Source organism: Botrytis fragariae (genome assembly GCF_013461495.1).
Source record: "Botrytis fragariae strain BVB16 chromosome Unknown tig00000012, whole genome shotgun sequence".
In the NCBI taxonomy this organism is placed as follows: Eukaryota; Fungi; Ascomycota; class Leotiomycetes; order Helotiales; family Sclerotiniaceae; genus Botrytis; species Botrytis fragariae.
Window position 1 is genome coordinate 140,626 of NW_023500989.1, and position 22,469 is coordinate 163,094.

A 22,469-nucleotide genomic window follows, 5' to 3' on the forward strand; every position below is an offset into this window, starting at 1 on the left:
AGTATGATCTTATCTATGCAAAGATGGCGAAGTTGCTCACAAAAGCGATGAGAAAGAAATTATTATTCAAGTCAAATATCAATTGTTCTACCGCACACGGAATATGGGAATCGCATTCACTATTTATTACGAATGTATAAAAGCAAAAGATAAAGATTCCATTCAGGGAAAGGTTTAGATAATTTTCGATCTCATTGTGGAATGGTAGATACCTTACGTAGGCACAGAACATTAAAATCCCGAATTCTAAATCGGCACTCTTTCCCCCATCCAGTCCAAATTACTTGGTCGAGAGAACGCACATTGACCGGTAAATGATATGCAGTGTAAGCCAAACTTCACATTCATTGGTTTGAAAAGTCATGAATCGAGGGGTGCAACGACGATCACTTAACTTACCCCACTTTCGATGTACATTTATTAGGTAGATTCATGTAAAGCGATAGGAATAGACAGGCATGAATGTAACGTTTCGATTTATTTGAAAGAGTTGCTGATTGCTGTTGTTGTGAATTATATTATGGGGGTGATATATATACCATGTGATCAGGAAAGGTAGGAGTATGGTCGTCTAGATTGAAATCACAAGGCAAGGGAAGTGATCTTGAATATGTGATATTTTGAATTTTTTTATGATACATATGTGTGAGTTTTTTATGCTTCTAGTCCCGACTACGATTTGGTGACCAACGTTTGAGGACAACCTCCCTCACTTTATATTTCCCAAGTAATTCATCAACGCTGTTTTCCTTCATGTTTCCATCGACAGGTGCGGGTATATCCACGTACACCAAAATCAAAGTTTTCTTAACCTGTGTAATGACTCGATTGATGCAATGCATCCATGACCAGCTTCTTTCCTGTTTGCCTTTAACATAATTTTGCAAGAATGGACCACTGGACCAGTAAGGATCACTGTATGATGGAAGGATCAAAACAGCAAATTCTGCATGACTAAAGACCGGCCCACGATTATACAGTAGATAATCGACCGAGAACTTTGTTCCACCACGCACGACCCAGCCCAAAGAACGGAAATGATGATAAACGACGTAGTTAACGAGAAATGGATCATCCGTTGATAGACTCGGGTTTGAAGTTGGTGGGAAGTAGGACGATTTTCTGCATAGTGAAAACAAATCTTGATTTGAAAGTGCGAGTTTGGTGATGGGATCAAGGACAGTCAGGGCTCCTAATCCGTATGAGAGAAAGAACGCCTCTTCCATTGTTAATTGAAAGTGTTCTTGATCTTCAATGACCATGTCCTCATCCAGAACCAGTTCAGAGATCGCCTCTGGCTTCTCTTCGGTACTTATCACAGCACGCTCAGGACTTGGTGGTTGTGATGGCAGGAAGGTAGTTTGTTCCACAGTTGGGGAAAATCGAACGCTCTTTTGACGGTCTGATACAGATGTAGATGAACCGTTTTCAGGTACATCACCATCAGATGCGCTGTTCTGGACAGAAACAGTGGAGACTGGTGTCAACGGAGCATCGATGATATTGACATCAACGCTAGGGGCGATGGGCGTAGAGCTATCAAGGGGCGTAAATTTTTCTTGTGTTGTAATTGAATTGTCAACCTCAACAGATGTTGAGCGACCGAGGTGTTCTTTCAGTGACTCATCTTCGATATCAGGGTTTAAATCATCAAAGGTTGCGGAAGCATCAGTTGCGGAGTTTGGGAGAGCTAGCAATTCCTGAGGACCCACCGGGGCTGAAGGTACATTAGACTTAGATACTGATTTTTTAACAATTGTGGTGATCGTTGGTGAGAACGAATTGATACTGTCTTGATGTCTCAGAAGATTGAGTTCTACGAGAGAGTTTGGCAGTGCAAGAATCCCCAAGGGTCCGGTAGGTGCATTAAATGACGCGAAATTCGAAGACACAACCTTATCGGCATCCACTGCACTTCGAGACAATGGCTCTTTGATAGCTTGAGGCTTTACAACCTCATTAAATGAGTTGGGTAGAGCAAGAAGCTGCATTGGACCAGTGGGCGCTTCTGATAATGTGATGCTAGTGAAAGCAACATCATCTGTGCTATCTAAGCAATGCGAAAAAGAATTTTTGTCGATTGCTGCTTTCTGATTTGGCTCAGCAGAAGCGGGGAGATTGTCAACTTCGACTACCATGTTCTCTTTAGATGAAACAACAACATTGGTTTTGGATAATTCCTTTGCTTGTGCTTCTGCCAATAAAGTCTGATCAATAGCTTCTCTTTCTTTTCTCGCCCGCTCCCACTTGGTTTGTTGACGATCGGCACGGCGTTTTCTTGTAACATCCTCGCTTGCAATCGCCTTTGAAACACCCCGTCGCTTTTTCTCTCGCGTCAGCCAACTCGGTTCACTGCGACTCAGACTTCCTTTCCCATAGAAACCTTGCTCCCAGAGACCTCTGATACACCGAGAGTCTGTTATATGAATGGATCGTGTTTCAGGTGAGAACCATCCTTGATAAAGGGTATCAAAATGTGACGAAGGACGATTGATTGTCTGTGACAACCAAACATAAAGAATATGGAAGAGTGAAAGTGGATTGTGGGGTATGAGAGTAGGAAGAGGAAAAGTTCGAATAGGAGCAGGAAGCCCATAAAGTTTGTTCAATTGCTGGAACTTAGACGGCGGTCTAGGTCCAACATGTTTTGGTTTTGTGGGAGTTGTGGCCTCAATTGGAGCACCAGCCGGAGTCACTACATTTGTGTCTGCCATGATTGAAAGATGAGGCTATCGTGAGGTCATTGCGATTTCCTGTAATGAATCAATTGTTAGTGACTGCTGGGTAGAATCTTATGCCAATTGAATCAAGAATATATATATAAATATTTGCAATGCTCAGATACCGTTGTAGTCTTCTCCGAAGAGAATTGAGCGTACAGAGAGGACGAACAAAGTCAGAGCCGTCACTCTAAGCATCGAATTGAGTCATCACCGCATTGCATGACAGTCAAATTGAATTGAGCTGTCTAGATGGTATATTCCAGACCAAGAAAGTAACACAAAAGGGATAAATAACTTACAAATTACCAAAACTCTTCTCCTTCTAGTGGGAGAAGATGTTGTGGTCGATGAAGTCCTTGAAAAACAATTGTGGTGGTGTTGTTGAAGTTGAGAAGAATATTTTTTCCAATGCGGAAGAAATTTCGAGTTTTGAAGACGGCACTAAATCTTTTATCGGTAAGTGCCGCTTGATCCAAGCTCCCCTGAGCTCTATTCACACCACGCATATCTGATGCATAGACGCATAATTGAGTATTACGTAATCTTCACGATTCTAGTTAACAATACTTGTCGGGACGAGCGCGAAGAAAGCGTGGAACAGTTTTTGGTTCGAGACTTGATTTCTATGTCTTTCCATGTAAACTCATAGCGCCGACCTGACTAGAGCAGAACCACAAGTAATCCATTCTCATCCGTACTATCATCGATGGAATTGGGCGGAGGAACTTATTCTATTCTCGAAAGCTCTTACTGTTAACTCCAGTTCTGGAAACTGTCCCGCGTCTTGAAATGGAAAAGGAAACTTTGATATACCGGTACATCATAGCCTTGGCATGTTGGACTTGGTATTTCTTCATTTTGCTCGTACAAGCGATAGGCTCTACTCAATTGTAAGATTTCCATTCATACTGCTGCAGCCCCATTGTAATCTAACGTATCTTTACTTTAAGGTTTCGCTACTACTCTTCCGTTCCCAGGCCTGCCATCTCTCCAAACTTAGATAGCGATGGCATTCCCCATATCACGATTTTACGACCAGTCAAAGGACTAGAGCCACAATTATACGAATGCCTCGCGGCCACATTCAGACAGACATACCCAGCAGATAAATTAACAATATACTTCTGTGTTGGATCATCCACAGATCCCGCATTCCCAGTTCTTGAACGTCTGCTGGCGGACTTTCCCCAATTCGATGCGAAAGTTTTTATTGAAGAAGAAGATCCAAACCTGAGCGGTCATGGGGGAGAAATCGACAACCTTGGACCCAATCCTAAGATTCGCAATATGAGTCGCGGATACAGAGAGGCAAAGGGAGATATTGTGTGGATCCTCGATTGTAATGTCTGGGTTGGAACCGGTACTGCTGGACGAATGGTCGACAAGTTGTGTGGGTTGAAGGCAGATGGTACAAGGACAACACCATATAAATTCGTCCACTTGTTACCATTGGTTGTAGATACAGTTGGAACCAGCACGGGTGGGGAGACTGAACGACTTCTCACACCCGGGCAACAAATTACGTCTACAAATTCAATGGCCTCTAACATTACAAATGTTCCCAAAGACGAGTCTAATTTCGATGCAGGCGCAAGAATTGGTGGTGGACGTTTCGAAGAATCCTTTATGGCTTCTTCGCACGCTAAGTTCTACACCGCAATCAATACGGTGTCAGTTGCGCCATGCATTGTTGGCAAATCAAATATGTTCAGGCGGTCTCATCTAAACTACCTCACGTCAACATCTCCTGATTATTCTCCGGGGATAGACTTCTTTTCTGAAAATATTTGCGAAGATCATCTAATTGGAGACTTGTTATGGAGAAAGCAGGTACCAGAGGAGGAGGCCGGAGAAAAGTGGCACAAACATGGTTTGGTTCCTGGTGACTTGGCTATACAACCAATGGCTGGTATGTCAGTTCGAGAGTACATCGCACGCCGAGTACGCTGGCTCAGAGTCCGAAAATGGACTGTTACACTGGCCACATTTGTTGAACCTGGTGTTGAACCCCTTTTATGCTCAGCCTATGGTTCTTTTGCAATCACAACACTACCTTGGTTTCATGAGAATTTGAGTGTGCCTCAGACATGGCTTGCTTTTGCTTTGGTTTGGTTGTCAAATGTTGCCGCGTGGATGACCCTTGATTGGTTTGTTTATACTCACCTTCACTCTGGTGTATCTATTGAGCTGGATGCAAATACGCCTTCCTTTGCACAACCTCCACAGACAAGGTCCAGAAGACCTTTCAAAGAATGGGCGTCTGCATGGCTCGGCAGAGAGATCCTCGCATTACCTATTTGGATATGGGCATGTCTTGGTGGAACGACAGTAATGTGGAGAGGAAAGAAGTTCCGCGTCAACCTTGATATGAAAGTCATCGAGATCAAAGGCGAGAAGAAATCATCCACCCCTGAAATCGAAAATGGACGAGCGCACAGTAAAGATAGACAAGATTAATTTGTCCTTGTACAACAGTCAAATACTACCCAATAATATTATAATACATCATTACGATGTTGTACAGCATGTGCATCTTCGCTTCGCCTACAATTTTGTGAATCACTAATCTTAGCCAGTGACATATCTTTACATGTGCCGGCACAAGCGCGAATCCGGGGCCTCTCAATCTACAGGATAGAATCGATCGGAGATTGGAAGTATCCTATAAAAATAATCTCTCAAATCATCGCAAGATTGTACCCCATTTTTCTAAAGGTAGGGCTTCGCGAGACATTGCCAGCCTTATCGTATATGTTACAGTATTTGTTTTTCATGGTTCCTTCATTGGGTTGGTTTGGGCACTGCCATGTTGCTTTCCAAACCCTGCACATTCTTTCTCTCCAGTCTTGCACTTCACCCATTCTCCCACTTTTTTCTTCCTTTTTATTCCTCGCAATGAACCAACAGTATAGTACATCGGTGCATCGTTTCCCTTTCTTCTTGCACCATCACTTATCACGGTATCTTCAGATAAAAGACATCGAATTCCCATCTGGCCCCAAAAATACCATGAAACGTCAGGCAGCACCACACATCCCCATTCCTAACCAAGCTTGGCTCTTGGTCCCGTAAGATATCAACATGTATCTCGCATACGTCTTACTTCTATGATGCATTTCTGAGCCTGCCATATTTAGTAGTCGCTAAAATCAAAGCAGAAAAGAATTTCAAAACTAAAACTAAGGCGAATGCGGTGCCAGATGCTGTGCGGCGATGCTAATCTGTATTTTAATTCTTTTCGATCAACTGAACGCTGTAGCTGCTGTACACACATACCCTGCGTCTGCAAGGTGGCGTTACGACTTTGAGTGAGATAAGGCTTTCACAATTAGATGAAGGCTCGTTGGAAGAAGATGGGAGTGGAGAGTTTATGTCGGTAAGGGGATTGGAAATGGAAATTGAAAGTCAAAGTCAAAGTCTACTTACTGGCAAGGAGATCTGCAAACAAAATCAGGGCGCAAGAAGATATTTTGAAAAGACCCCAAAGCCAACGGAGGAAATAAAAGAAGTGAAGAGCAAGTCCTGGAATATTGAAGTGGTTTGAAGTAAATACCATACGTCTTTTTACCACAAGGATGATGGGGCTTAACTGTGTGTAGAGCTTCTCACTTGCCTATCTTTCCCCGTAAGAACGTAATTAATTGTATAGCTACCGGCACAACGAGTTACGTATGTAACTACAACTTCCCAAACCGCAAACTACCTCGTTTTGTACCGCCGATCGAAGTCGAATTTGCCGAGAGTGAGATTGATTTTAGTCCTGAACAGCCGGTGCTTGATGTAGAGATGGAGGTTGAAGAGGACTCCGGGACGTATGTGTTAGTGGAAGGTTGTAAGGATTTGGATATGACAGAAATGAAGAGATGGGAGAGATGGGAGAGATAGACAGGAGAGAGGGAATTGAAGAGGGTGTTGAGGCGTGTGTATGATATCATTTTCTCTAGTGGGCTTAAGGATGGAGCTTATGAGATTTAGGTTCGCGGTGTGGATGTGGAGAGGATGAGGGAAGAGATGGAGGGAATGAAGAGAGGAATAAGTACAGCTATATCACGCAGACGAGTAACTTTCTCTTTCGCGGGATCTCGACTCTTTTCTATTAAAACTTGAACGGTTATGATCATTGAGAGTCTTCATATGGGGGTGAAGTGATGTTGATTATTGTTCTAGTATAAGCAAAGAAATTCTCCAACAGATGCGGATGTAGATAAAAGTGTACAAGGATATCACTTCAATAAATCAGAAAGCAGGTATTAGTTATCAATTTAACGCTATTTGAAGATATTTCAGTATTTAGGATATTGTGAAACTTTTCGAGTGCTTGAGGATTTAATCAGATAGTTACTTCTCTCATTCATGAGAACCAAAACGCCAGCCATGTCATATTGAGACACTCCACTCCTAAACTCCCCAGGATGATATAATGCTCCATCGACTTTTCCTCCCATGTTTTTTCACATTATCATACTCCTCCATTTTCCCCATCTACCACTTCTTGGCCTCAACGCCCTCCGGAGGTTGAGTTTTGACAGGAGCTTTCTTAACATCCGACCAATTAGTACTCAGAGCAGTGCCATTACTTTCTTGGAAACTTTTCATCATAGCTCTCTTAGTATCTGGATCCGCATCTTTATAAAGTTTCTTGAAGAAAGAGTCCATAGGGTCACCGCCTTCTCCATCACTGTCTCCGCTTGTATCCTTTGCTCCCTCTTTCTTTTCAGGTTGAAGAGCAGATGAGGCGAGGGCATCCCAATCCTTTGGACCATTTCGAGAGGACGTTGGGTAAGAGGGTGCCTTTTCGGCCGAGGGATTTAGGACTGCAGCAGGGATTTCGGACTTCTTTTCCTCGGTGGATGTGCTGGTGATGGGCTCGGTTCCTTCTAATTTAGACCACTTAAGTCCTTGCTTGATCTTGTATAATTCGATTTCGATTTTGAAAGGAGTAATGTTGAATTTACTCTGGGAAGGATCAATTTGTGCGAAAAGTGGTGACGCTGTGAAGTCGTATGTGTTGCCAGTTTGTCCGATTGGGAATGAAACTTCAACCTATGACGTGTTAATTGCTGCAAATTTGGGAGCTCGGAAACAATGTCATACCTGTCCCTCTTCGATATTAATCTGTGCAGTGTCTTTCGCGACACCTTTTGCATAAATGGTAATTGTAACTTTCGAGTTTGATTGAATCCACCTGCAGAATCTATTAGCTCCTCAATTTACAACGTCGAAAGCAAATATCCTTACTCTTGTCTAATATTTTCCTTTGCAGTTACTGCAGGAGCAGCGGGTGGAGCTTTTGAAGAACCCTCTACACCTTTGCCCTTAGAATCTTTTACTGACGGCTTGACAGCAGCCTGCTTATTAGGAACTTCCTTCACAGTGCACTTATTACATTCCGCTTCCTCACCACCCGCATTTTCGTAATCCATCTTGACCTTTGCCTGCCACATAGTCAAAGCCTTTTCTTTTGGATTTTTCTGCATGCACCAAGCCAGACATAATCTTGCATCTCCATATCTGCCTAGACCATGGAGAGCGACTGCGCGACGAAAGTGAGCGGTACCGATGAGTTCGCGACGAGAACGAGCGATAGCTGCATGGACGGCAGCCTCTGCATCTGCGAGTGATGCTTCGTAATTCTTAGCACGTTGGTGGGCTATAGATCTGGAAATGAGGTAGTTCGGAGAAGTAGGACTTTCGGCGAGAGCTTTGGTCAAGTATTCGATGGCCGCGGGGTAATCTTTCTTATCGATGGCGGCACCACCGAGAGCTGCTTGAGTTGACATGATGTGTTTGTGTATTTGATAATATTTGAGTTTATGAATCTATTTGTTGTGAAATTATTTAATCTCAATGTTCGAGAAGGATGAGAAAACTTTTGGAGAAGAAACGGGGAGATGAATTCATTTATAGATTTGATCTGTTGGTACTCGAGTAATAATTGAACTGGAAAGTTCGATGGCTCAGCCTTCAGCCTCGTCGGTAGCCTGTAGTACGGCGCTACGTGGAGCATGAGCCACCCAATTGAACAAATTGAAGAAGGGAAATATTCACATTGGCGGGGTATGATTTAGTACAGAAGCTAGATCGAAGCTTGGTCGTCTCGAAGTCGTCTAGCGTTATTTTCAGGTTTGACTGCTTTCTATTCACCAATTATCTTCTTGTTCCCCAGGGAGTCTGTCTATATGAGAGAATTCACTCGAGGATATACCATCTAGCCAAGTATAGATATAAGTATTATTACATTAAGCTAATAGGTATTATATAGTCATCATGCCATTCCGAGACCTAGATTAGATAGTTTCCCCCCTTGTGTCATTACAAAAGTTCAACATCTCCATATTTCTTGGCGAATAATCCCAAAGCTTTCATTGGAAAAATGAACTTGTAATTAGGATACGAGATCATGCAACTCTTATTGAATACACCCTCAATGGCCTCCTGCAGCCATTCGCCATTAGCTTGTTGCCGACCCATGATAAGCTTCAATCCTCTTTCGATCGGTGCACGATCTGGGTAGTTGGCCTCAATCAAAGCAATACATGCCCAAGCTGTCTGTACAACTTGAGAACCAGATGGATGCTCGATATACTCTGCTTGTTCACAGGACTGAAAAGATGTTAGATCTATTTGTAATCATAAGTGAGAGGCTGCATACCTTATAGCTTTCAGACCATCCACCATCACTTCTTTGCTTGGAAATAAAAAAGTCACATCCTTTTCTTACATGCTCACTATTCTCGTAGGTTTCTCCAATACTTGCAAGACTTTCCAGAGCAAACATTCCAGCATATGTGAAACAAATACCCCAACTGCCATACCAGCTACCATTGGCATATTGGGCTCTTCGAATATAATCAATAGCTCTACCCTTGAAAGCTTTGATTTCCGATGCGCGATAATCCGGATAGTATTTTGAGAACAATGATAATGCTGTAACCACAGCGGTTGTGCACTCGGGGTAATCGTATTCGATCATGATTCTACCGAATACCTCAGCTGCATTTAACATTTCCAAGGCTTCTGAACCTCGAGTTGGCTCATAAGATGCACAGCCACCAGATTTATTCTGGTATGTGAGAAGAGTATCAATGGCATCAAAAATTCTTTGGTCTTCCAGCAAAGTTGGATAGCCAGGCGTTCGTTGTAGAAGTAAAACGGCTTTCAAAGCTTCGGAGATACAGTCACTGACAGCATATCCTTGATCTTTGTTACTGAAGCCCCATGCTCCTTTTCGTTGTTGACGATAGCAAATATCTTGGTCGTCGACATTCTCTCGAATTTGTTGATCCTCAAGGAACTCGAGTGCTTTAGTCAACATGGGTCTCCATCTTGGATCTTCAGCCAAACCAGCGTCCATCACGACCTGAATTAAAAATGCGGTATCCCAGCATTGTACTCCATTTGTTCCATTCATCAGCATACCTTCATCCTTGACCCACATAAAGTCAGCCATTCGTTCTCGATGTCGTTGTACCGAATACGCATTAGGCCCCTCTCGAATATAGCACGCAAGGAAATTCATGGGTCCATTGACAGGTCCGAGATTGGAGAAGTCGGTATTCTTATCTTCCATTTGAATTAGTTTAAATACCCAATCTTCGGCTTGCTTTGCCAATGCATCAGTCCGGAGATATGGGTTGTAGATATTAACGAGAAACCAATTTGCTGTGTTTAGGAGCCACGATTTGGGATGATAATTGTCTCCTGGATGAATGCTGTTGCGGTTTCCTGCCCAGTTGATATCTGTATACGGTTCTACAAAAAGTTCTTGTCGTAATTGCTCAACAATGGGTGTCGTTTTGTATGCGAACTTCTTCGACCAGATGAATGACATGGGTGCATAAACTTGGCGCATGTGAATCCACCATCTCCAAGGATGGAAAGGTACCCAGTTGGGTAACAACCAAAACTCTGGCGGTACGGGATTGACGATATCCCATTGGCATACACCGAGTACGCTCAGCCAGAACTTTGCCCAATGCGGTCCATTCTTGGCACCACCAAGCTTGTGTAATGTTCCTCTAGCCTTAATCATTCGTTCGTCCTCTTCACTGACTCCGACTAATCGGAGAACAGTATAGTTCATGGCAGTCCCGAAAACGCTACTCTCTGCCTCAATGTGTAGCCCCCAGCCCCCATCATCTGGATGTGCTCGCGCAAATAGATAATTTTTTATTTCTGTCGCAATGTGATCCGGGATTGGAGTTTCGGTGACAGTCCAAGTGATAACCAAGCCGGGAAGCAGGAACATTGGTCCACCATATTCACATGCCCAATTGCCAGGAGGAAGCTGGAGTTGTTGAAAGAATTCGAGGCAATTGTTGACGGAATCAAGGGGACTCTGAGCTTTTGGAAGATCCGGTAAACCCTGTCAATACCGTTAGCAATGATGTTATAGCAAGGTACCATTTCCATACTGTTGGCAATCCTAAGAAATACTTGTCTGCAGTTGTTTGAGGCCATTCCGCAGCATCTTCGTCATTTTCAAGGTAATGCCATGTCTGCCTACCTCTTTCGTCGAGTAAACGCCATCGAGAGTAATCTGTACGTTCCTGTAACTTTGGCCGTTTCGTTGTCTGCGTAGTGTTCGAAGAATCAAATGATCTTTTTTCGCCCGTCTTTGGTTTGGTCTCGGTGTCACCCATAGAATTAAGTTTCGTTCTCGCCATAGTAAGAAAGGTTAAATTCGAATGATATGATACAATTGTCAAAACATAAACTGTATAATTCTAATAAAGTTACAAGCTTTGGTGGACCCTAGATATTTCAGGGCCAACAAGGCGGTCAAAAATGGCAGTTGGAGGTCACCCTATTTTAGCGTATTCCACATTTTCTCGTCTCCCGTCTCCCCCGCGGATCTTCCAATGTTCCAAATTTAGACATCAGACGTCAGACGTCAAACATTCAAACATTTGAACATTTGTGAAAGTCTTCTCAAAACATCAACCGTGGATGAAGATGCACTTCCAGCCGATAGATGCCGAACCAAATTTAAGAATGCCATGGACTTTGATCTTTCACAGGATAATCTGAAGGATACGCCGTCTTCGTCATCTCAGTTGCTACATGATTTACCTTCCAAAAAACTAATCAGTGGAACTGACTCTACAGATCACAGTTATAAACAGCAATCCGCTTCATCTCACCACGGAAAAGATAGTGGCGATACCATTCTGTTGACAACACCATTATCAACGCCCGAGAAAATTGAGCATCTGACTTCAAGGAACACTTCTACACAATCTTACCAAACAGGATCTGCCATATGCAAAATCGAAGAAATTTGCGAGGCTATGACTGATTGTATGATCGGACGAAGGAGACAATTTTCTATTCATTTGAAATCTCGAAGCCTCGGCGCAAAAGATGCAACTCCAGGGAGCAAAGAAATTTTTACTTCAAGGGTTGTGCAGTTTCCTAGTTCCTCGCCTCGAGAGGCGTGGAAATTTGGTAGATCTAATGTCTTTATTTGACAGCTCTTACTGATGTTAACACAGTTGCGTTGCTACGGATTCTGGAGCTTTCTCACGAGGCGCTTGTCACTGGAAATATCATTACCAAAAGGTATACTATCTTCGCTTGGCACTGATGTCCGTTTCAAACTGACAATGCATCATTAGAGACATGTATTATCGAGACCCGGAGCTTTTTACGAAACAAGCAATTGTCGATCGCTTCGTAGATGACATCGCGTGTACTCTTGGACTGAAGCGCGACGCTCTAAATGTGGTCAGTGAAGTCCTTTCCGCAACAGCGTCAATTCTTGGCTGACTCGCACTTCGAAGATGGCCGCTGCCAAAGGATTGGTTACAGGCTGGTTCATTATGAAGAGAAGGAATCAGTCCATAATGGATTATTCATCAGCAGCAGATGTTTGCTCCTAATGACTCTCTTTGTGTCATACCTTCTCATTAATTTTGTAGTCACAACTGGTACCATGGGTAAAAGAAATAGAAGAGATGGACCTCTCGGAGGTCAAATGGATATTAGTAATTGAAAAAGAGGTTTGGCACACTTTAATGCGAGCTTACAACATCACTGACTGCAGATAGGCGACGTTTCGCACGTTGGCAGGAAAGCGATATTGGGAATATTCGACTGCGGGGAGAGGGATATTACTTACAGTATGTAAATCAGAGTATTTTTCTGTCATCTTGCACAGGGCCTGATCATGACAGGCAAAAGGTTATCCTGATATACAAAGTCGACAGTTTCTCCACTATTTGGCGAAGCATCATCCAACGATATCGATATATGCTTTGGTAGACTTTGATCCTGACGGTATAGGCATTATGTCCACATACAAACATGGCTCTGTCGCACTCGCACATGAAAATGAAAATCTGTCCGTCCCCTCCATGCTTTGGCTAGGACTTAAAAGTAAGGACATGATGCAAGGAGGGAAAGAGAATGAGGGCTTACTAAAATTGACGGAACGCGATAGACGACTCGCAGTGAAAATGCTGCAAAGGAATGTGTGTCAAGAAGACGGAGATGAAGACGAATGGAGAAAAGAGATCCAAGTCATGTTGATGCTAAATAAGAAGGCGGAAATCCAGATTATTGGAGCCGGTGACGCATTAGAAAATTGGCTGAATAGAAATTTGGGAAAAGAAAAGAACAGACTGGAATTATTATGAAAGAAAAAGCTCTTCAATGGATCAACGACTTTATAAAACAATGGAAGAGTTATTGTTTCGGTGAGATCACAAACATGTCGCAAAATACACGGTATGAAAAAGATCAAGATCTACCTCTCTATCTCACACGACGTCGTTACCTCTCGAAACCGGACATTTTCAAAAATCAAATATTGTTGGCATAAAAAGTCAAAAAAGATAATTGAATCCATCACGCGCTATATTTCTCTACTCGCGTTGCTGTGCTACCACACGATCTTGACGGTCACCTGGCCAGGGCTCCTGGTCAAAGTACAACAAATTGGGACTTTCGGGACTTTATAAACGGGACTGGGACTTGCCAACACGGCTATACAGCCGATTTTGTGTGTTGACGAGAAAAGTTATGTGGTTCGGGTATTTGTATAGAGGAAGGCTGTAGCCTGGTGAATATGTGTGGTGGGTTGGGGAATGGGTAAGCGGTGATCATGGGACGAGATGGGATGGGATGAGATGATGTGGTTTGTTTTGGGGCGTACTTGGAGTGGAGAGTGGTGATCAGTATGATGAAACGGTATGATGATTGATATTTTTGCTGCTCTGTAGGTTTTTGTTTGCGGAATTAGCTGTGCTTGCTACGTGCAATATGCAATAGTTTCTGCGTTTAAGTTTATGACATGTGCCGCTTGTGAACGCGAGCGGGATGAAATGACGTTAAGGCGACAATTGACGGGCGTGTTCATATGATATTGCGATCAGCTGTTATTTAATTATCTGATTTCCTAGTGGAACATTGAAACACCTACGGTGTGACCTATGGTATTGTATGCTTTGGGGTGTTAGAAAATCACTCACTCGCACAATTTGTGCTCAGGTCTCAAGTTACTTATTTATTTGTGTAGCTCTTTGAGACTTGTTCTTTCAAATGGCTCAGTTCTAATGCCTTTTGAATAGATTGGCTTTAGAAAAGTCTCCCTGGCGATAAACTTGCTGATTTTAATAAACCTATGGCACTCCATTCTATCATCGTGTAATCTATGTTCGGGCATACATAATCATAAGCTATATGCCATGTGAAGGAAACAAAGTTCATTATTTTGTAATTCGATAAAGCTACTCGATTGTGAGGAACTTGTGAAAAGAATTGCATGATGTGTCTTCAAGTTAGAATCGTTCCTTTCACATGAGTATGAGGAAAGAAAACTACCCAGCCAAGTGTCTAGAGGGATCAAGCCGATCTTCTACCAAAACTTGAGATTCTTACTTGCAATGATTCATCAAGTTTGCTCCACGTCACTGTATTGATTCTTCATCCTGCAGCATGTTTTTTTGAGTTACAAAGTATTATGCCATTGCATTCCCCCTAACTCCTGAGCCCTTGGGATTTTGAAAGTGTATGGGAGTATCTTCAGACATGACCTCATGATGTCTAAATGAACTTGCTCATGCTGGGCTGACTATAATAAACTGTTGCGAACTATTTTCGCTTTTGTTAATATCTTTTTTCCTCAAAGGTGTTTATCTAATTGTTTTCCCATAGGTTGCCGAAGAAGAACAAGATATTCACTCTTTACACTGGAACTCAAGGATTACTCACTCTGAGCTTTGAAACTTGCAACTATATACTTAGTCAGTATTCTCTCTCATCAGATCATAGAAAATTAGTACATTCTTGGGGATTATGTATGGATTACAGTAAAGTAGCGTATATATTGATAAAGCCTCTTTACCCAGGTAGTCGAAGGAAACCCAAGGAATTGCTGAGATTCACACAAAATACTCACAGCTGTTTCAATGTGATCTCATCTATTGATCATTTGTGAATGAAATTACCAATTTCTCGAAGTGATAATGACCAATCATTACCCATAAATCCTTATTGCATCATCTTAAGTTTTCTACCAGACTAAAGTAAGTCAACAATCACTGTCTCGGCTTAATCATCACATCTGGAGCTCGAAATTCGATAGCAATTTTATTGTTACGAGTTATAGCTGCTGTAGTATTCAATTGGCGTAGATTACATAAAGCCTTCATTGATCTTTGAACTTCCAATCAATCATCAAATGGCAAGAACAGCCACTTGTAACGATTTCAAACATGCATCTTAGCCAAATTGCAATAATAATTTGGGTTAGTTTCTCTTTGTCAGCACATGAATCATGAGACGATGAAGGTTCCATAGTAGCTAGCGAAGTGCTAATAAGTCTCGAGGACCCCATCATTAGTGCTGCTTTTCTACGATTTTGATGACATCAAACATTATGACAATCTAGATTTAAGTACTTGTACTTTCATCCACTCATTTCATACTAACAATAAAGTCTAAAAAACAAAAGTCAATTGTCTTCTTGAAGTTTTGCAGAACTTCTTTTCTAACAGTACTTTGGTCCTGAAAGAAAACAAATCGATTCCACAACTTCCCTATCCACACCAAACCACATTTCCGATTGACGCCATGGTTGATATCACCAACAGAATCGGAGAAGCTGAGCGCCTCAAATCTTTGAACGGTTTGAGCTGCGAAGTAAAATATACAGAGATCAATGACCTAGCTCGAAGAACCTCGGAAGTAATTCTGGTTAATTATCGAGTACTGCGCCGCATCATTGAGTGCAAAGAGGAAGCTCTTCGGCAACGGTGGACCAAGAAATCAAACGCGCAGCGACGTAAAATATTACAAGATTGCGGTATTAGATTATCTGAAACGCATCGCGCAGACTACACACAACTTCTTCATCGCAGGTGAACCCTGATACAGATCCGATCTCTGCTATGCAGTTGACCTACGAGATCCTGAGTCATCGAAATGATTTTTTACACCCACACTTGAACATCGAAGATCTCACTAAGGTGAAGTCTATGCTCCTACTGATCAATTCTTGAGGTCGCAATCCTCCTCATCTCTTTGCAAACGCAGATTTCAGGGCAGCAGAACTGGGTGTTGTCGGTGGTTTTTTGTCCTTACAGATTTTGAAGGATCATACTTTACTGCTCGAAAGAGAGTCGGCGGAGACTTATGGACGGCTAGTTAGGTGGACAGACAAAAAGATGAAGGAAAGGATCCTGGCAGGGTTTCAGCATTTGCCACACGAGGGTTTACTGATTCTTGAAATCCAAGATAATCTTTATTCGTTCCTTGTGAATTGGTGTCAGGCGCTTCTTCAGGACATTGAAATTGCTACAATATGGAGGCTTTCTATTGAACCAGAGCCACCGCTACTTGTAAAGACTTCCGACAATACAACGATAGCTTCAATAGCCATGGAGACGCCATATCGATTGACCTCCAAGCTGGATTTCAATCGCTTGCGAGCTGTAGTCACTGCCAAGCGACTTAGCGCAGAAGATTATATCCACGATTTGAGGGAGGACCCCGGTATTTTCGCTGATGCTATGATGGAAGCAAGTGACCATAGAATAGACAGAGTACTGGATGATGAGGGTAAAGCTAGTTCATCTATAGGCACGCCAGCATTCTGGGAAGATGTAACTCGGCATGTGGTGGCGGATGCATATTCTGACATAATTAGCTGGGATATCATAAGCAAACAACTCGAGCGTCTGGCTATGTTTTAAGGGAAATATGCCGCTCTTATTCATCCGCAAAATGGTCTACCAGAGGAGTTTCTAAGGGAGTTGTTGAGCTTCCAAAAAGTGCTCGAATTCATACAAACGGGACCTAGGAATAACTTGACTCAGGTACTTCCAGCTTCCTTGCCTTTTCGCCACAAGTTTCATCGACTATCGGAAATTTCTGTTTGCGGAGAAGCTACTCAACGAGTTGGCAAAGGGGTTTCTAAGAGTGAAGATCTTATGATTCAGCTTTTCGAGATAATATTTACTCCAGAAAAGCTGGCGACCATAAGTTCACCTGCAATCATGGACGAGATCAAGCACATGATTGAACATGACCTCGAATTAAAGGCAAAAATCACACCGTTGGTATCCCGAGTACTTTCTGATCTGGGACTAATTCTTCGACTTGGACATGAGCTAGATCTTTATCTACCATGGGCAACAGGTTTTCCAGTGGACATGGAAACACACAAGGACTGGCTCAAAAATGATTTACGAGACCGGTGTTCAGTGTTATATAGAACAGAACAATATATAACATCTGCTTTTGAGTCATTGAAAGCGCTAGGAGACCCTACTGATGAACGGTACCACTATCCATGTGACCAGCGGCGAACCAAAAAGATTACGGAGGCAATGCAAAGTGCTGAGGGAAAGTTAGACTATTTTTGGACTAAGTTGGATTTCGAATATCGCCGACTCTCCCGCCGTGCTTTGAATAAGAGTGTTGGCCATATATTTACCAATATTCGGACTGTAGAGAGGACACCTGATTGGATTGCGCCAACCAGACCAGCAAGAGTCTTTCCTAAAAGCCTCCAAGCCTCTACCATACCGCAGTTTTCTGTTAGTGACCCAATATCCAACTTTGTTGCTCCCCAAGAGAAAATAAAGCCAAAAACCCGCGGACCACCTACCCCCTCTGTGAGTATTGTTGAAGCTCCCTCAGAGGTACCACCATCCAAGCCCAAAGAACGAATCTACAAGCTCAAAGCGAGAGCTCTGAAAGTGTTCAAAGTTCTCTTTTTCCAACCGTCTGAGAGCAATATTCCAGGGGACCTCCCTTGGACCGAGTTCAAGTACGCTATGGTAGCAATGGGCTTTAGCGTACACAAACTTGATGACTCGGTATGTCAGTTCACTCCGCCTTCGACTGATGAATATGAAGGGAAACATGGCATACAGTTCCATGAACCGCATTCTCCCGGTAGTACGGCCAAGATCTTCTTCCATGTAGCAAGAGGCATCGGAAGGAGATTGAAAAACACTTATGGATGGCATGGTGGGATGTTTGTGGGTGAATAAACAGGGAATGGCTGGGCAGAGCAGATGACGACAATCTATCTTGTATGGATGGAACCTTAATGAATTAGAGAAGAAGCAAAGGAATAATCGGATATGAAAAGTGTTATGGAAATTTATGGATAAAAATATGGGATGGTTCGAATTAGGCACAATTGAGTGCAAGTCTATAAGGTTTAGTATGAAATAGAAGTAATTATTAGATACGTGATGTTGCTTTGAACTTCCCGGTCTTTCTCTCGCTATTTTGTGAAAATTGGTGACTAGCGAGATACCGTAACTCGGTAAATCTGAGGCCCCAGCGAATGTTTTCAAAGAGTGCCAGATCTTACAAGAAAAATCGAAGAAGCCAGAGGCATCGAATACTACCAGCGATTCACATCGTCAGGAAATAATTACTTGCAATCCTGGCTAGACTGTTGTCGCTTCAGTGAAAAACGACATTCAAAGCTACTTTTGATACCGGTCACTTGCGCAATTCCTACTGGAATTCCCGCCATCTCCTTTTGCAAAACTCTAGACAGTATGACATGGGTGGGGATACAAGTTGTTAATTCTTATAAGATTTTGGTAGGAAAACTGTACCAACATATCCTGAAACCCGCATGTAATATTTTCCAGTCCAATTATGCGGTGCTAAAACTCAGATGAGTGACCTCCGGTCAAAGATTCGAAGTGACTCTTCACTCACCACAATCAATCCTTCTGTTTGTTGTGACTAGAACAACGTATGCTTTTCCAGTCGTAAGTTGTTTCCGAGATAGAATGTGAATACATAAGCAGAATGTAATAGCTATTCTCACCAGTTCTGCTGGATCAGAGAGGAAGTCTCATAATCTGGCTATTTACAATATGCCTACTCAGCATAATTTCAAGCTTCGCTAAATAAATTGATCCACTATTTTCCGATCTAACTTCATCTCGGTTAATTCTATCCGATCCGTCGCGATTGAACCATTACATTACCAAGAGCCAAAGCTCATTTAACATTCAATTTTCATACTCAGCAGCAAATCCTACGTCTCTGAATGATGAAAGTGTGATGAGCATTCAAAACACCACCGCTTTTGACGGAAGTTCAGACAGACTTAGAATGTATACAAATTACACTTAAACGAATCTTCATATCTATTTTCCACAGCTAGTTACCAAAACGGGCATTCGACGCATCGTGGGGTCTGCCCTGATGTGGTTATTCTTGAAGGAATGAATATAATTATTGATCGCCGCCAGCTATGATGAAATGGTAGCATGGTAATGAGAGTATAACAACAAGAGCTCCGACTGCAGTAACATTCATAAAGGATTCTCGTTTGTAAAACTCATGAACTCACGGAATCCAACATGAGATTTTCAATTGTGCGAAAAGGTTGAAACTCATCAATTTATCTTTCATTTAAATAGATACCACAGATCAACCCTCCCCGCAAATCATCTCGCACATTTCCATCCACTAATATCTCAATGGTCACACTATGATTAACAACCAACAAGCAAAAATCATGAAAAATCCGTAGCAGACAAATCTATTGGATTAAAAGCGGAATAAAAAGCTATATCTAGCAAGATTATTCAAGCATTTCTATTTCTAAAGCCGCTGAAAGCTAGCTACCATGATTATATCCATATCGGTATCTATTATCTATCTATTTTCCCGTGCAATCATCAATCATCATCATCATCAATCATTTTCAGCAAAAGACATTTTCATGACCTCGTTCTCTCTCCCATAACCTCCATCGTCCACAGCAGCATCCCAACCTAAAAGGCAGAATAGGTATAAACATTCCCCAAAGTGCTCAAACCTCCATCGGCATTGCACAAGGAACCTTGCGGTTCAAGGTTGTAGTCAGAGGTGCACATGAACCAGGAATAGCGGGAAACCCAGGAGAGATTGTCCATCCAGGGCATTACTTGGCCGATGAAATTTTCTTGCTGGGCTTCTGTGGCTGGGTCCCAGAGGGCGAACTATGAGTGAGGAAGGGTTAGCGTGGGATCAGATGATGGGATGGTTTAGAAATTTGCGGATGCAGCGTTGGAATTTAGGAGAGGGAGAATGTGGAGGGAAAATGTACGTGTAAAATGAATGATGATGAATTAATTCATAATTTGATGGAGATGATTGGGTGTGGAAAAATCTTTGTGCCGAGAGAGGAATGGGAAAGAAAGGATGTGTAAAGATAAAGAAGGGGATGAGAAGCAAAGAGAAACATACCTCAGTGACCCAGATTGGACGATTTCCACCAGCCACATAAGCAGCACCAACATAATTATAAAAGTCCGCCAAGTAGTTTTGACCACCAACACCTTCATACCAATGAATTGGCACAAAGTCAATCTGGCAGCCTGTGCATAAGCTCAAGAAAGATTGCAACCAAGGCAATCCGCTAGGACCATTTGTCACTTGTGGAGCACCTAATGCAACACGGCCTGCAAGAGGTTGAATGTAGGTCTTCCACGCATCAACAGCTTGTTGAGGACTCATGCATGATTGGCCTCCTCCACATGCATCGGGCTCATTAAAGGCCATGATGTGACCGGTACCACGAGCAATGGCGGCATTGACGTTGGCGGCCCAATTGGAGATGTGATCGGAGGAGTCGGACCAGAGACAAGGGATGAATTCCATGGAGGTGGGGAAGGAGGTTGGCATATATGAATCCCAGTTCCAAGCCCAGTTGACTTGGGAACCGCCGCCGTTGAAGTGTTGGATGAGGGAAACGTCGTTGAAGGGGACACCTCGCTTAGGCCAGGTGGCGAGAGTGGTTTGGGTGAGGAAGGCGAGAAGGAGAACAGAAAGTTGCATGATGGTATTCATGATGTATATACTGTGATTGATTAGCTTGTGCCAGGAGATTAATTAGAGGAAGGTATAGCTTACGTTTCAGAACTCAAGAAGATCTCTAGAATTCAATCGCTAATGTTTATGATGGAATCCAAGGCTTCTGCTATTAGTTAGCGCCAGGTACAGAGGCGGTGGGGATAGTAGACTATCGATACATGACAGAGTGATCTGAAGGATGCAGACAGAATCCAGATATGAACTTACTTTTTTTTTTTGGCTATCAGAGTAGAAACGGATTGGAAGGAAGAAAAAGATTAGGGTAGAAGTGCTGTTGGGACTGTAAAGAGGAGAGAGATCAAGGAAAGGAAGGAAAGAGCGAACTCTTTTATCTCCCTCCATGACTATGGGTTGATCGAGAATCCGGAGCTAAAAACTGTTGAACTAATTTGGACAAGGGTAGCAAGGGATATTCCGATATTAAAAGAGCTGTTGAAGCTGTTGATGAGCCGACAAGGTGTTGGTATTGATATTCAATAAGCGCTAGGAAAGAGTGCACATAGTTAACTTTCTCAATTGATACTATTGAAGGGACCCAGAAGCTTCTAGCTTAGGTCAAGTTTAGGTGAATGGCCGTTTTGAGGATTGATGCAATTTTCACTATTTCCTCTAACTAGACGTGGACTGCTAGGTAGGTATCACTCGAATTCATAAAGCTATTTTTGGATGCAAGAGGTATTCAGATAAGTTTATCTTAAGGCCAATGAACAAGATCAGACGAAGTTCAACAGCTATATAATTGGATGAGTAGATAAATTGAGGACAAGTTTGAACTTCTTGAGGCTTTAAGGCGGCATTCGAAAGAATTCTCTGCTAACCTTGAGCAAGTTCTATAATTGGGATGCTTAAAAACAATTCAAAATGACTCCCAAGCTATCTAGATTAAAAATAAGGCCTTTTAAAATACTTAGCTTCGATCCCTAGCAGTACCTTCGATCAATAGTAGTAGTCTTGGCGATATCTCGTGCATCGAGAAATTCTGATATCATTCACTTCAAAACCCCTCCAGGTTCGGAGTGTAGATTCATCTAGACTAAAGTTTTTTCTTTTTTGAATGGGAGGTTTGCAGGGAAAGAGTCTTATGAATAATGGCTAATAAGAGTGTTCTAGAAGATCGCAACGAATCGATCATGAGTATAGTATGCTCAAGGGAGCAAAGAGATAATCTTATGAGAGAGGAAGGTAGAGGTGAAGCAAGAACCACGGAAAACTGATGATTTACTATCGACATAACCGTATATCAGCACTGGATGTAGGGTACGTGTAGAGCCCAGTCAAATGTCACCACTAAAACATGAGCCGAAGAACAAAGTCAAGAAACAATTTATTTTATCAAGCAGACTTGAAAGCAATCAAAAGGGTTTAGCTGACTGATAACAGCTGTTAAACGTGCAACAAAAGTTATTG

The 22,469-nt window shown here is 42.5% G+C and overlaps 8 protein-coding genes across 8 annotated transcripts; 4 read left to right on the forward strand and 4 right to left on the reverse strand.

The window, feature by feature from the left end:
- Nucleotides 1-662: 662 nt before the first annotated feature.
- Nucleotides 663-2,714, reverse strand: Bfra_002255 (putative trna-splicing endonuclease subunit protein; the record flags this gene model as incomplete). The annotated part of the gene is made up of 1 exon (XM_037332677.1): nucleotides 663-2,714. One exon carries the CDS (start codon nucleotides 2,712-2,714, stop codon nucleotides 663-665), a length of 2,052 nt encoding a protein of 683 aa, XP_037194805.1.
- Nucleotides 2,715-3,512: 798 nt separating this feature from the next.
- Nucleotides 3,513-5,180, forward strand: Bfra_002256 (putative ceramide glucosyltransferase protein; the record flags this gene model as incomplete). The annotated part of the gene is made up of 2 exons (XM_037332678.1): nucleotides 3,513-3,613; nucleotides 3,674-5,180. 2 exons carry the CDS (start codon nucleotides 3,513-3,515, stop codon nucleotides 5,178-5,180), a joined length of 1,608 nt encoding a protein of 535 aa, XP_037194806.1.
- A 2,025-nt stretch (nucleotides 5,181-7,205) lies between these two features.
- Bfra_002257 (putative sgt1 and cs domain containing protein) lies at nucleotides 7,206-8,503 on the reverse strand (the record flags this gene model as incomplete). The annotated part of the gene is made up of 3 exons (XM_037332679.1): nucleotides 7,206-7,766; nucleotides 7,818-7,908; nucleotides 7,962-8,503. The coding sequence occupies 3 exons, from the start codon at nucleotides 8,501-8,503 to the stop codon at nucleotides 7,206-7,208; spliced, it is 1,194 nt and encodes a 397-aa protein (XP_037194807.1).
- Nucleotides 8,504-9,035: 532 nt separating this feature from the next.
- Bfra_002258 (putative lanosterol synthase protein) lies at nucleotides 9,036-11,389 on the reverse strand (the record flags this gene model as incomplete). Its single annotated transcript, XM_037332680.1, has 3 exons — nucleotides 9,036-9,326; nucleotides 9,376-11,088; nucleotides 11,138-11,389. The coding sequence occupies 3 exons, from the start codon at nucleotides 11,387-11,389 to the stop codon at nucleotides 9,036-9,038; spliced, it is 2,256 nt and encodes a 751-aa protein (XP_037194808.1).
- Nucleotides 11,390-11,510: 121 nt separating this feature from the next.
- On the forward strand, nucleotides 11,511-13,360 carry Bfra_002259ia (putative meiosis-specific topoisomerase spo11 protein; the record flags this gene model as incomplete). Its single annotated transcript, XM_037332681.1, has 8 exons — nucleotides 11,511-11,539; nucleotides 11,614-12,170; nucleotides 12,218-12,284; nucleotides 12,341-12,449; nucleotides 12,506-12,592; nucleotides 12,644-12,724; nucleotides 12,773-12,844; nucleotides 12,899-13,360. The coding sequence occupies 8 exons, from the start codon at nucleotides 11,511-11,513 to the stop codon at nucleotides 13,358-13,360; spliced, it is 1,464 nt and encodes a 487-aa protein (XP_037194809.1).
- Nucleotides 13,361-15,721: 2,361 nt separating this feature from the next.
- On the forward strand, nucleotides 15,722-16,095 carry Bfra_002260 (uncharacterized protein; the record flags this gene model as incomplete). Its single annotated transcript, XM_037332682.1, is given in 2 exon segments — nucleotides 15,722-15,920; nucleotides 15,934-16,095. The coding sequence occupies 2 exon segments, from the start codon at nucleotides 15,798-15,800 to the stop codon at nucleotides 16,093-16,095; spliced, it is 285 nt and encodes a 94-aa protein (XP_037194810.1). The 5' UTR covers nucleotides 15,722-15,797.
- A 19-nt stretch (nucleotides 16,096-16,114) lies between these two features.
- On the forward strand, nucleotides 16,115-18,223 carry Bfra_002261 (uncharacterized protein; the record flags this gene model as incomplete). The annotated part of the gene is given in 3 exon segments (XM_037332683.1): nucleotides 16,115-16,197; nucleotides 16,267-16,901; nucleotides 16,920-18,223. 3 exon segments carry the CDS (start codon nucleotides 16,115-16,117, stop codon nucleotides 18,221-18,223), a joined length of 2,022 nt encoding a protein of 673 aa, XP_037194811.1.
- Nucleotides 18,224-19,981: 1,758 nt separating this feature from the next.
- Bfra_002262 (putative uncharacterized serine-rich protein) lies at nucleotides 19,982-21,038 on the reverse strand (the record flags this gene model as incomplete). Its single annotated transcript, XM_037332684.1, has 2 exons — nucleotides 19,982-20,188; nucleotides 20,436-21,038. The coding sequence occupies 2 exons, from the start codon at nucleotides 21,036-21,038 to the stop codon at nucleotides 19,982-19,984; spliced, it is 810 nt and encodes a 269-aa protein (XP_037194812.1).
- Between the last annotated feature and the right edge of the window lie 1,431 nt (nucleotides 21,039-22,469).